At 36.2% G+C, this 13,233-nt stretch overlaps 1 protein-coding gene across 2 annotated transcripts in view; it reads left to right on the top strand.

Moving 5' to 3' along the window:
- The window catches only part of SLC1A2 (solute carrier family 1 member 2), a 169,695-nt gene extending 156,693 nt beyond the window's left edge, over nt 1–13,002 (top strand). Inside the window, exons 10-11 of one of the 2 annotated variants that reach the window (XR_007498895.1) lie at nt 6,254–6,585; nt 6,818–6,904. Coding sequence is in view for 1 of the 2 variants with exons in the window: in XM_049779646.1 (XP_049635603.1) it covers nt 6,254–6,485; nt 11,063–11,134 (304 nt within the window). In the remaining variant the exon portion in view is untranslated. Of the gene's footprint in view, nt 1–6,253; nt 6,586–6,817; nt 6,905–11,062 lie in introns of those variants that run through there. The other variant, XM_049779646.1, reaches the window with a different exon arrangement.
- Nucleotides 13,003–13,233: the final 231 nt, after the last annotated feature.

The raw sequence follows: 13,233 nt of genomic DNA, 5'->3' as shown, positions 1-13,233 counted from the left end.
ATAGTTGACTTTTACATATTAAAATAAAATGGCCAGGGCTGGAGAGATAGCATGGAGGTAAGGCATTTGCCTTTCATGCAGAAGGTCAGTGGTTCAAATTTCGGCATCCCATATGGTCCCCTGCATGTGTGCCAGGAGCTATTTCTGAACATAGAGCCAGGAGTAACCTCTGAGTGCTGCCAGGTATGACCCAAAACAAACAAACAAACAAAAAAGGCCATTTTAGTGGTTAAATCCCATTCAAAGTACCTAATAAATTTTCAGTGACCTTTCCCATTTTCCTGTGTGAGCCACAATTTTTAGACAATCTTGCTATCTTCTTGTTAGAGAATATAGAAAAATAGGAGAAAGAGAGTGTGTATGTGTGTGTAAAAGATAGTGAGAGAGAGAAGAATGAGTGAGTAAGTGTGAGAGAGAGAGAAAGAGAGAGAAAGAGAGAAGGAATTTAAATCTTGGCAATGGCTTTCTTTCACAGAACCAAATTCATCTCACTGTGAGAAAGCTCACTGAAGGTCTTCTTTTTCTCTTTTTACTTTATGATGACCCCAGTGTCATATGTGGTGAATTCATTTAATGAAATATTTTTTTCTTTATCGCTTCAGCACTAACACACTATTTCTAGACAAAGGATAGCAACAAGTATTCTAAAATCCTTTTCACCAGCCAGCCAAAACGCTCCGTGAGTTTTGGAAACAGTTGAACTGGTTGTGACATAATATTAAAGTATTTTCTTGTGGTAAAGTTTTCCACATGTCAACCATAAACTACCACATCCTGCTTTTGGTCAGAATTGGGTTTCCCAAGAGTTGGTCAGATATTCCCCCAGTGGCTTCAAAAATAAACAGTCTTCTGTTTTCCCTTTCCTCTTTCTACCACTCCCTCTCTTCAGTTTCTCTATGACTAAGTTGATTATGCTTTAGTTTTCTTCTTTCTCACCTCTCATTCAATTTTCTACTTGTATTTAGTTGGCCTTTTTCTCTGCCCTTTGTTGAAATTGGCCTTGCTTAGCCGGTAATGGTCTCTTAGTTATAAAACCCAAAAGAAACTTTTTTTTCTAGTTTTTTACCTCAACTCTAGCCAGCAATAGGCATTGTCTAATTCTAACCTATGTAACTTGCTTCACCCAAACTCTTGCTCTTTTTTCATTTTCTTTTTTTTGGAAGGTGAACTAAGCTGTGGCATATATATGTATGTATATATGTATATAACCTCTTAAAAGATAGATTTTAATTCACTACTACAGCTCAGCTATCTTTACCAATTTTCAGATTACATTCTAACCACTGTGGTACATTTCTCCTTTGCTGTATCCATACTAATTATGTTGAGCCTGAGTCTTTCTCGTTCTAACTGCTTATGACCTATATTGATAGTAGCACTGTCTACTGGTTACCCTAACCAGAAACCTAAGAGAAAGAAGTGGATCTGTTCTTTCATTTACTGTACCCATCCAGTCCTAAATTTATATAAATCTATCTCTTTAATATCCTTCAAGTATGTCTTTTCTCCATAGTGACCACATCTTGACTTAATGACATTTACCCTTGATCTTTTATTTTATTTTTTTTTGGAGGGGACCCATATCAAAAGTGTTAAGGACTTACTCCTAATTCTGTGCTCAGGCGTCACCCCTGGCAGTGTTTGGCAGACCATATGCTATATTGAAAATAGAAGATGAGCTGCTTTGGGACAGGACAAAGCAGTAACGTGTTGTATTAGATCCAGCCCTGCCCTTCAATCTCATTATTTAAAACAGAATAAAGATTTTCTTTCTTTTAAAATAGTCTCCCATTACATGTATGATATTGTTTGAACTTGAGTGACAAAGTCATATAGGATTAGGACAATTTTACCTTTCTGCTTTTCACTGTATTCATTATACAAACGGGGTGTTCATGAGTTCTCCCACCTTTTAGACTTTCAGATATTATTTCTTACCTCTCGTTGACTCAGTATCTCAGTCCATACTTAGCACCTAACCAAAGCTACTTTTATTCAAACCACTTATAAGGACCCCAAATTGGATATCATCCTATCTACAAAACATTATAGCACCCAGAATTTATTCTTACTATATTTTCTGCTCTCTAGTAAGAAGATAAAAAAACACAGAGAATATGTATTTGTGGGCAAATATCCAGAGAAGAAGAGCTTTATCTTATTTGCCACCTGATCACTTACATTAAGGTCCTACTCTCATACCTGCTTCTGAGATATTCTGTGGAATGAAACTTTTTCAGCCCTCATAGAACAGAGTATTTATATACTAGCTCCCTTCCTGTATCACTTAATGAATGACTCATGGTTTATATCATGAATCAAAGTAAAAGAATTAGGACTGGTAATGTGGACTGGCAATGTGGATATAGTGTCCGTGTGACACAGGGGCTGTTGGGTCTGAACAGTCATTATCTCACCTCAGTAGTGGAGTCATACTGTCACAAAGTGGTTCTGATGAGCTGAAAGGTTGGCACACACTTCAAAAATTAAGAGGTTCTTTATATGTGTGCTTAATGCAGCGATTAACTAGCATAGAACTTAGCAAAGCATTAAAGTTGGTATTATCTCCTTTTCACCACTTAGCCATTTTCACGCTCTTGTGCTTCTAATATCTTTAGAAAGTATTTAAGGCATGCTGAGAATTTTTCTTGTTTCATTTAACCTCGCAAACATTCTGTGAAATTGAGATTAACCTAATTCCACATTTCCGGCTTAGGTCAAAAATTATTTGCACAAGTTGAGTGAATTAGAGGACGTAGGTTAGCTTCAAGCCCAGGTTGAGAGCTCTTTCTATCTTGATTTTGTCTTCAAGTACATACCACTGGTCTTTAATTCTATGAGTCTACCCAATTTTGATGATTTCTATTGGTCATAGTTGACTTAGGATGAAAGAGATTTGAACAGAGAATTTGAGGAAAGCTCAAATAGGAGTCTGTGAATTTGAATCAGATATTTGAATAAAGATGCATTTATAAATATAGAAAAGTCATTAACTCATGGAACCATAGTTCAGGGGTGGCGAACACTGGGCTCTCGAGCCGTGTGCGGCTCCCGGCCAAAATGAATGCGGCTCTTTGCCTGTTCTCATTCTTTTGGCTGTGGCTCTTTGCCAAGTTTGGATTTGGTTCTGCTGCTTCTGAGGAGGGACCTCTGAGAAGAGATCTCTGAGCGCCTGGTCCCGCCCCAGGCTGCGTCCTCCCGTCTCCCATCCCTTGGAAACAACTGCACGGGCCAGCGAGCGGGGAGCGGGGGATCCGTGTGTCACATGTTGGGTCACATCTGGCCGTTAGTTCTTAGTTTGGAGGACGCAGCACACCCTCACCATCACTGCAGGATTTTGACCCTCACTCAAAATGGCAAAATGCAATAAGTGTTTAATATATTATTGTTAAAATAATATGCTTTTGTGTGAGTGTTTGTCTGTTTTGGCAGGTCACTGCGTGGTGTGGCTCTCTGACTCTCACAGTTTAAAATTTGGCTCTTTGTGTCGAACTTGTTCGGCACCCCTGCCATAGTGTTTTGTGCTTTTGTTTACATGATGAGTTATAACCAGTAGTTATTCCCCAAAGGAGAAAGAATCAGTACAATGAGTAACAGCTATGTGTCAAGAACGAATTTTATCTTCTTCCAAATCTTATGAAATATTTATTTTAGATGTATGAGAAAAATTCTGGATGAGGAGTCATTCACTCACACAATCATTAAGAAGTTAAGCTAGACTCATTATCAATCTGATTGCCACATGTTTGCGTTATGTCACATAGTTAATTCTGGAGTGATGTAAACTGTGTTACAATCCAGTTTTATTCCTTTTTTTAACTCCTTTTTTTCTTTCTTTTTTTTTGGGGGGGTTGGGCCACACCCAGTGATTTTCAGGGGTTACTCTTGGCTATGCACTCAGAAATCATTTCTGGCTTAGGGAACCATATGGGACACTGCAGAATCAAACTGCGGTCCATCCTAGGTTAGCGCATGAAAGGCAATTGCCCTACCGCCTGTGCCACTGCTCCAGCCTTATAATTCAATTTTATTCTTAATATAATATGTAATTTTGAGAAGCCACTTTATATCTCCAGAGAGTATTTTTTTCATGCCTTAAATGTAAATAATAGTAATTCCTATGGAGTTGTGGTTAGATGAAATGAGGTCATATGTATCATTTATACTCATACATGTTATGCTAAAAATCTTACCTACTCTATCTTTTTCATAGCCACTATTGTCTTGGGTTTCTTTGGATACTTTATTTGCCAGGTTTATTTGCAGATTATTCTGGGTCATGACTTCAATGTGCACCTAATGCATTTGCCTTAAAAACTCTTTAGCACTCTTCAGAGTTTAACAATTTGTCACTAGTGTCAAGGCCAGGAGAGACTGAAACTGTAGTTGAAAAACTTCAAAGGAGAACCAGTTTTATGATGAACAGATAGCTGAATTAAACATATTACTATTATATATAACTATACTCCTATATATATATTTAGAATTTACATAGTCTTATACAATTGGTACTACAATGTATCAATGTTTTCAGGGATAGAATAGTTTAATTAGACAAGTTTAAATGGTCTATGTAGGAATTTATAAAAAATATATTGAATTTACTTGATTAAATTAATAGAAATATTAATAGTATAATCATATAATAATTTATTTCATTTATCAGTAGGTATTTGGATCTGTGTAATGCATTTTATTATCTTAGGTTTCATTTTAACAACACCCTAAATGGAATAGAAAGTATAATTATTTTAATTTCACAAATGGACAATACATTTTAACCAATTTTAAGTAAGATCAAGGTTGTGCAACAAGTAAGAAAAAAAGCTGGCATTTGAATCTAAATCTAAACGCCTCTTCCATCCATGCATTTTCCTGACTCTAGTCATGATCATGACTACCTTTTTATCAGCTATTTGTTTCAAATAAGTACTTGATAAACACAATTTGCAAAAGTACCTTTGCCGATATTTTTGTTTTGGTTGATGAATCAGCTCCAGCTGTCCTCAGTAATTACTCTTGGCTCAAGGATCATTCCAGATGGGGGATGGGGACCATATGCAGTGCCAGGGATTCAGTTAGTGTCAGCCATGTACCAGCAAGCATTCTACCCACCTCATTGTTTTTCTGGCTCCTTAATATTTACTGATGTAAAAGACATTCTGAAATATTTAATTTTTAAGTTAAGTCAGAGGGCAAAATAAAGTATTTTGGGGTTTTTTTTTGGGGGGGGAATGCATAATTGATACCCATTTTGGCTGGAAAGAAAGTTATGGAAGGGTCTTTTACCCAAAAGCTATGCTACAGTTGAAAATATGTGTGTACAGAGTTTGTCTTTTGTACAACATTGGATATGTGGGCTAGAAAGATAGCATAGTAGATAGGGTGCTGGCCTTGCATATAGCCAACACAGGTTTAATCCCTGATATCCCATATAGTTTCCCAAGCCTGCCAGGAGTAATTCCTGAGTGCAGAACAAGGAGTAGCTTCTGAGTAGCACTATGTGTGGCCCCCAAACAAACACAAACATTTAACATGTATGTTTGGGGGACTAATAGGAGGTAAGAGGAATGGTAACGTTAGCTGTGATCTCAAAAAATAAATTTCAGGGCCAGAGAGATAGCATGGAGGTAAGGCATTTGCCTTTCATGCAGAAGGTCGATGGTTCAAATCCCAGCATCCCATATGATCCCTTGAGCCTGTCAGGAGCAATTTCTGAGCATAGAGCCAGGAGTAATCCCTGAGCACTGCTGGGAGTGACCCCAAAACCAAAATAAATGAATAAATAAATAAATAAATAAATTTCATATTATAAAAATAAATCACAAGTAGTTACTCTTCTTATAAAATAAATAAGTAAAAAGTCTTCAGAGAACACTTTGAATCAGAAGGAACTGACGGACACACCAAGAACATCTAGAGCCTGAGTACTAATTATTAGATCCAGGCACATTTATTGCCTCTAAGTCTTCCCTCCTCTCCTGTATCTCTGCATAGAAGTTTGAGTTCTTATGACAGAACAGTCCTTTTGCTAATAACTTTACATGTGATCTCATTTAATTTTCAGAAATCTTATATACGTTCATATCCAGCTGATAAAGAAATCAAGATTCCTAATATGTAGTAACTTGCCTAAGATCAGGCAGAAGAAAAAAGTAGATGTGTTGCCCAACCCCATTGTCTGCCTGATTCTAGAACTTGACCGCCATATTATATGATTTCTTTACTCTGAATCTTCTGTTTTTGTTCTCAGGGATAGAATGAGGACTTCAGTCAATGTTGTGGGTGACTCCTTTGGGGCTGGGATTGTCTATCACCTCTCCAAGTCTGAACTGGATTCCATCGATTCCCAGCAACGAGTGAATGAAGACATTGAAATGACCAAGACTCAATCCATTTATGATGACATGAAAAACCACAGGGAAAGCAACTCTAACCAATGTGTTTATGCTGCACACAACTCTGTCATAGTAGATGAGTGCAAGGTACCTTACCCATTCATGGATATTGAGACCTGTATATAATAGTGCATGCACATCTCTAAATAGAAAAGTCCTGCATGTATTATTGTCACATTAATTTTTTCTTTTTTTTTTTTTTTTTTTTTTTTTTTTTTGTTTTTTTTTTGGTTTTGGTTTTTGGGCCACACCCGTTTGACGCTCAGGGGTTACTCCTGGCTATGTGCTCAGAAATCGCCCCTGGCTTGGGGGGACCATATGGGACGCCGGGGGATCGAACCGTGGTCGTTCCTCGGCTAGCGCTTGTAAGGCAGACACCTTACCTCTAGCGCCACCTTCCCGGCCCCACATTAATTTTTTCTAAGGAATCATATAACCCAGGCTTCTATGAGTCCTAGACATCTAACTCTAACATGGCATGAATTATATAAAAATGAACGAGCCTATCAATTGCTTGTTTCACCCCTGTGTCATAAATCAATCATTCTTATTGCCTCATTCACCCATTCCACTAATTTGATTAGTCTTGTTGAATATTTTGTCCAAGAATATTCTATAACTTACTGCATTTAAATTATTACATTCCTTAAGTAAAACAACAAAATAAATACTCAGTTATTTGACTTTTTTAGCACAAGTATTTTTTCTTGTTGTATATCATATATTGATTTTTAAAAAGTGTCTCTATAGCTCTGCACAGCTATATTTCTCATAATTGTTTTATGGTAAAGAGTCACTTTTGACTTGGCTTTGTTTTCCAAAATGGGAAATTATTTCATTTCAAGCAAAGGGTAATTGTCTTTTGGGAAAATTATTCATACATTTGTTATTTTTGAAATACTGCATCTCACACACTGCCCAGCAATGCCATCTTTCCTGAAGCATGGATGTTTTGGACTCTTTCCAAGCTGTTGGGTGTTAATTTTCAAGCTTGTTGAGCTCTGTCTAACCTCCACTGCAACTAATCTGACATTGTCAAAGACCGAGTACCAGAGTGAAGCAAACTTGAAGAAACCCTGGCAGGTGAGCAGGGTTAGCTATGAGGGTTAGTATGCTAGAATGGTTCTAGGCAGCAATAGAGAATAAGACAAACTCAACCAAACACTTTCTAATACCTCTTTTTAACAATACCTCAATAACTAGTCTCCCTATTACCATGATTTCTGCCAATAAGGATGAGTCAGAAGCATTCTCTGTATTGGACTAGTATATAGATTTAGCATTCTAATGGCTCAGCTACAATTTCTTGCTTATATTGGTTAGATCAGGTATATTTGTTGATCAGGTACATGACTAGAACTTTCATGTAAATCAGGGAGATACCATGTTCATCCACAGTCAACTATATAACCTAATTCACTTGTCTTATATATTAGAAATTTAAGTACACCTAAATGGAAAACTCCATTCTCTCACAAAGTTCATCTTAGCTATATTTGCATAAATGTGCTATCAAAAATGGTAGTTGTATCCCATCAAAATATGTCAATTAACAAGTGAAAACATTTCTACGAAAAGGCTTTTGTTAATTTTATTTAATAAGTATTTGTTGTGTGCCTTGTGGGAGATAAATGTCCTTCAAATTTTATTCCTAGACTCTCTATATTTTTATTACTCATCATTTGATTATTGGAATCTATTATCCATAAAGTCATAAATTAAATCCTAGGGACAGCAAGAAAAAAATGTCTAATTTAGTAGTAAAGGCAGTTTGAACCAAAATAACTGTCATACAAAGAAAATAGTACTATAAAGCAAAATCAAAACCCCATATATGCATATATATGTATATGTATACATATTGCTTTTGGGGTCACACCCAGTGGTACTCAGGAGTTACTCCTGTGCTCTGTGCTTAGAAATTGCTCCTGGAAGGCACAGGGATGCCGGCATTCAAACCACCATTGGTTCTGGGTGGGCACATTGCCAAGCAAACGTCCTACCACTGTACTATCTTTTTGCCCCCACAAATATTTTTAGATTTCACTATTTTATAGAGGAGGAGCTATAGTGTCTTAATAACTACATATTGTAAATATATTTTGTAACTATATCATTTACAACTGATTTCTTAATGTTGTGGAAGAGACCTTTTGAAAAATAATGTGAATACTATGACTCTTTTTTGGGGGGGCACACCTGGTGACGCTCAGGGGTTACTCCGGTCTATGTGCTAAGAAATGGCTCCTGGCTTGGGGGACCATATGGGACTCTGGAGATCGAATTGCAGTTCATCTTGGGTCAGTCGCATGCAAGGCAAACACCCTACTGCTGTGCCATTGCTCTGGCCAATGACCCATTTTTAGATTTTAGAATTCATGTATTTTTTCTTGAGGAATATCATACACATTAGGAAAAATTGCCTCATGTTTTAAGCAAGAACAATTTCAATCCTAAAAGGAGAAGTTTAAAAATGATCTCTATTACTGAAAAAAAAAAAAAACCTATGAAGAGAGAGACTGTATCCCCTATATTATTAGAGCTCTGTCCTGATACCTATACAGTATCTAATTAGAAGTAGAATCTCTGTAAATATTATTTATATACTTACATAAATAATAAATTTACAGATGTATTAAATATTTTACTTTTAACAAGATGGTCTCCTTTGACCTTCTAGACCCTACAATTTATTTCAGAGGACCTTTTCATGCTGGATAGTTCTAATGGTTTGCTCTCTATATAATGGATTGCTGTCCAGTCAACCACTTCCAAGCCCAGGGAGTAAGCATTTAGATGACCAAATGTTATAACTGAGCAGGTGATAGAAATAATAAGATAGATGTATTGATATAAAAATTATTTCAACCATCTGCATTTTTCAAAAAAGTAACTGAGTTAAGCTCAGTGAATACCAGTTTGTCCTTAATCTTTGCTAGTGGGGCAAACTGATCAATGAATTGAGTTGACAGATGTGTGAGAAAACAGACAGGGCAATAGAAATGAAATTACATATTTTCCAAAATATTTGATCTCTGTTTATGCTTGTACTTGAACTTCTTGCTGGTCTGTTTTAATATTATTCTTTTCAAAATTGAGAGACACCAATTGGGAGACACTAATGCTTACTTCTGGTACCTTTGTCTTTCTACTTTTACATTACCCATGTCTTGGGACAGGAAGTAGAACCACACAGACTAGAGAATAGAGTATCAACTTCTTTTACTTGTCAAAACAAAAAAGAAATAATTCAAAACAAAATCAAAACCCTGCTATCCCACTTACTTGTAAATCACTTATCTCAGGTTTTCAAAAAACAAAAACAGCAAATAAACAAAAACACACATCAATGCCATCTAATCTTCTAAACGTACCCTACCTTGGTTAATAATCTTCCCCTGCCCTTGATCTGAAAGCCAGATTGGCACACTTCAGGACACTTTCTCTAGACAGTGTAGCTCATACCTTCCTTGCTGACAGTTCACCGAAGGGGAAACAAATTTGCTGCAACTCTGGTCAAAACTTTCACCACTACAGCATTGCTTTGTCACCTTGGACTTTATTTTCAAATTCTTGCCTTGGAACTGTAGTTTGAAGTCATTTAATCGCTCTTGAATTTTAGTCAAAGTATCTGCATGTGATCTTGGTCATTGCTTGCTGCATGGACATTGGAAAACATTGTAGGGCCTCATGGCAGGAGTGAATGGGTTTTATTTCAATTTACTTGCTTTGTGAAGGGCACTAGGTTTTCTGTTCTTGCATGTTGTGTATATTTGTAATGCATGGGTTTCACTTCCACTGGGTTAAGAAAAAGGTCAGATTTCTTTCCAACATTGCTGCATTTGTCGTGTCTCCATATTCTAATGCTTCCATAAATCCAGTCTCTCCATTATGTGGAATATCAGTCGTGGGTTTAAATTTGCACATGACGTTGAGGACAGACAGATGAAAGGTAAGCTAGGAAAACTACTTAGAGTTGGAGGGGGAATCCTCCTGTTCTGTGTAAAGACTCAGTTTACTTAGAGCCAGGGATACATAATTGAACAGTCTGGTTATATTTGCTTATCAATTATATTAAAATAATTTAGATGTACTTTGTCACTGACCTCAAACTTTTAATCTCCACCTTTTTCTTTTTTTAATTTTTAAAGTTAAATTTTTAAAAATTATTTTTGAAAACCTTGTATTTGGTAGAGCCAAACCACCATGATAATTAATATTTAAAATTGGACTTATATAAAAAAATCCCTGGTCTTATTGAAACTGAACCTTTCACATGCATGAGTACAACTAGCTGTCTAGTTCTGGATTTATTTTTCCTCTGTGGTTGTATGGAGTAGCACAAACAAACTAATTTTTAAATATTCCATATTTGTGTGATAGATCTATGAGTAGTAAGACACCCCATAAACCTAGAAGCAGAGTAGAATTATCCCCTAAATGGATCATTTCTTGAAATCCTCATATAAAACAATACATATGGTTTAATGTTCACAACAGAGTGTTGAAAAGCAAGGCCAGGTCCAATTTAATTCAGAAGGAACCACATTTAGAATATTTAAATTGGAGGTCTTTCAATGGGGTTCGGTGCTGCTCCACATACCCATGGGGTGGTTTTCTGGTTTGTGACCTGTGAGCTGGATGCTGACGATAATTACTTGCAGGTAACTCTGGCAGCCAATGGAAAATCAGCTGACTGCAGTGTTGAGGAAGAACCTTGGAAACGTGAAAAATAAGGATATGATTCTCAGCAAAGTCTTGAATAACTCCCCTCCCCCACCCCCAGCGTATCTTATGGTAAAAGAGAATATAAACAAGCTTTCTTTTAAAGAGGAAAATATACCTATATTTCTATGTTTACTTATTCTGTTAGCTGAGGCTTAGTGGATCTGTTGTGAGCCAGTAATAGGCACGGTGCTGTGTCTTTGCCAAATAATGCTTCGTAATCATCTAATGTTCTTACTTGTATTACTGTTTGAATGGATGCTGCTGGAGAAATCGGTGTGAATGGAAGATGCATTCTTGCCAGCTTCCCTTATTTTCTCAAGATGCAGAAGCCTGGATGTTCTTTTCCAAGGGGATACAGCCTATTTACTGCAGTGCATTCTGAGAACACTGTGTATTTCTTCAAATGTTCTCCATGCTTTGCTGTGGAGCACCCAAGAGATTCTCTTTAAAGCCTTTAAAATGAATTTCCCTTAATGGTCTGTAGTTTGTGCCCAGGAATTAGTTAAAAAGCAAGTGATTTGTCTTTTTTAAAAATTTCAAAAAGTGTTGTAGTGAGAACACACTGAGTCTCCGCTCCACCTTTTCATGGCTATAGGATTATTAAAATTTCTAAGCTTGTTTTATAATTGGCTCTTGATTATATTCTTTGTCAAGATGTAATTTGCATATGCCCCTGTATATATTGAGGAAGGTAAAGGTGCACAGCCAGCTGACATTTTAGTCTAATCTAAATTGGTTGATATTTAGTTTGCATTTTCCTGGCATTGTGAAATTAAGTGAGGATATGTAATCAATGCTTCATCAAATTTGTTTTACTAACAGAAAGCTTCATTTTAATCTCCCAATTATTTCGTCACACTGTCATCAAATTTGAGGGCCTAAGCAATTTACTCCCTTCACACACATGGAGGAGAGTTGTTTTCACTTTGCTTCTTTGGGTATGGTCTCTTGATAAAACAATAAAACAAAAAAAAAAAGTAATTTGTGTAGAACTTTGTGTTAGATCAAAGCATATCAAATCATTTGTAAGCGGAGCCAATTTTCCTCTCTGGTCTTCTCTGTGAAAAGGGACAGAAAATAAACACATGTACAAAATTTCAGAAAGATGACGTTGCTAAGGCAATATCAATGAAGGGTCAAGATGACCTTGAACCATGAAGTGGAAATAAAAGACTCCTCACAACTCACAGATGTAATATTTTTGAGGGTTTGAATGTTGGAGAGAATAACTAATAGACTTGGAATCAGCACAGTGTCTTATGTACTATAGACACTCAATGAATCCTAAATAATTGATTTTGCAAGCTAAATTTTTCAATGTCTCAAATATTATTTTCTATCACATAACACAGTATTTTTATATAGTTGCTGGGTTTGGGAGTCTGCTGAGGACCTAAACATGAATTACTGGGAAATAAAGCACATTTAACTCAAAGGAATAAATAGACCTTGTTCACTTGGGAGTAGAGTGATTATTTGAGGCCAGAATCAAAACCCTGCTATGGTGAGTCATAAAGTCCAGATTCTTTGGGGGAAAGGTTGTTTCTGATTATCATGAATAGAGCCTAATTCTTGATTCCTTGTAATACCTTTTTCTAGTTATACACCTTTATATCATATAAAACATGAAATAAGCACCCCTTTTAGCATAAATAATAAATTATTTTTGGATAAAGATCACTATTGAGAAGTATTAAGTGGCCCTTTTCTCTTTTACATAATAATATTTTAATTTTCATCATCTGAGCAGTTAATGGGGTGACAAAGAGTGGAACTATAGTAGTGGGAAAATACATTCTTTATGGCAAATGTTTTTGAGGACAGAGTTTTGGACTTAACTGTGAAACTATTGACTGATTAAATGTCTCAAATGTGATTTTCTGTTGTTATTTTTGTGGGTTATGAGGCGAAGGAATTATGCAAGGCAGTTAGGAACTGTTCTTTTTTTTTTCTTGCTATTGGTAGCCAGTTTAGCCTTTGTACATGCTATCTTATTTATTGAAGGGATGATCTCTAAATTATCTTCCTAGACTGCCTCTAAATCTCCTAGATTTTCTTTGTCTTTAAAATTTTTATTAGTAATTCAGGTAGCCTATGAGGATATAGT

The sequence above is a fragment of the Suncus etruscus genome, chromosome 9 (genome assembly GCF_024139225.1).
Source record: "Suncus etruscus isolate mSunEtr1 chromosome 9, mSunEtr1.pri.cur, whole genome shotgun sequence".
Lineage (NCBI taxonomy): Eukaryota > Metazoa > Chordata > Mammalia > Eulipotyphla > Soricidae > Suncus > Suncus etruscus.
Note: the sequence above shows the minus strand (reverse complement) of the source record. Positions and strands in the feature narration are given on the sequence as shown.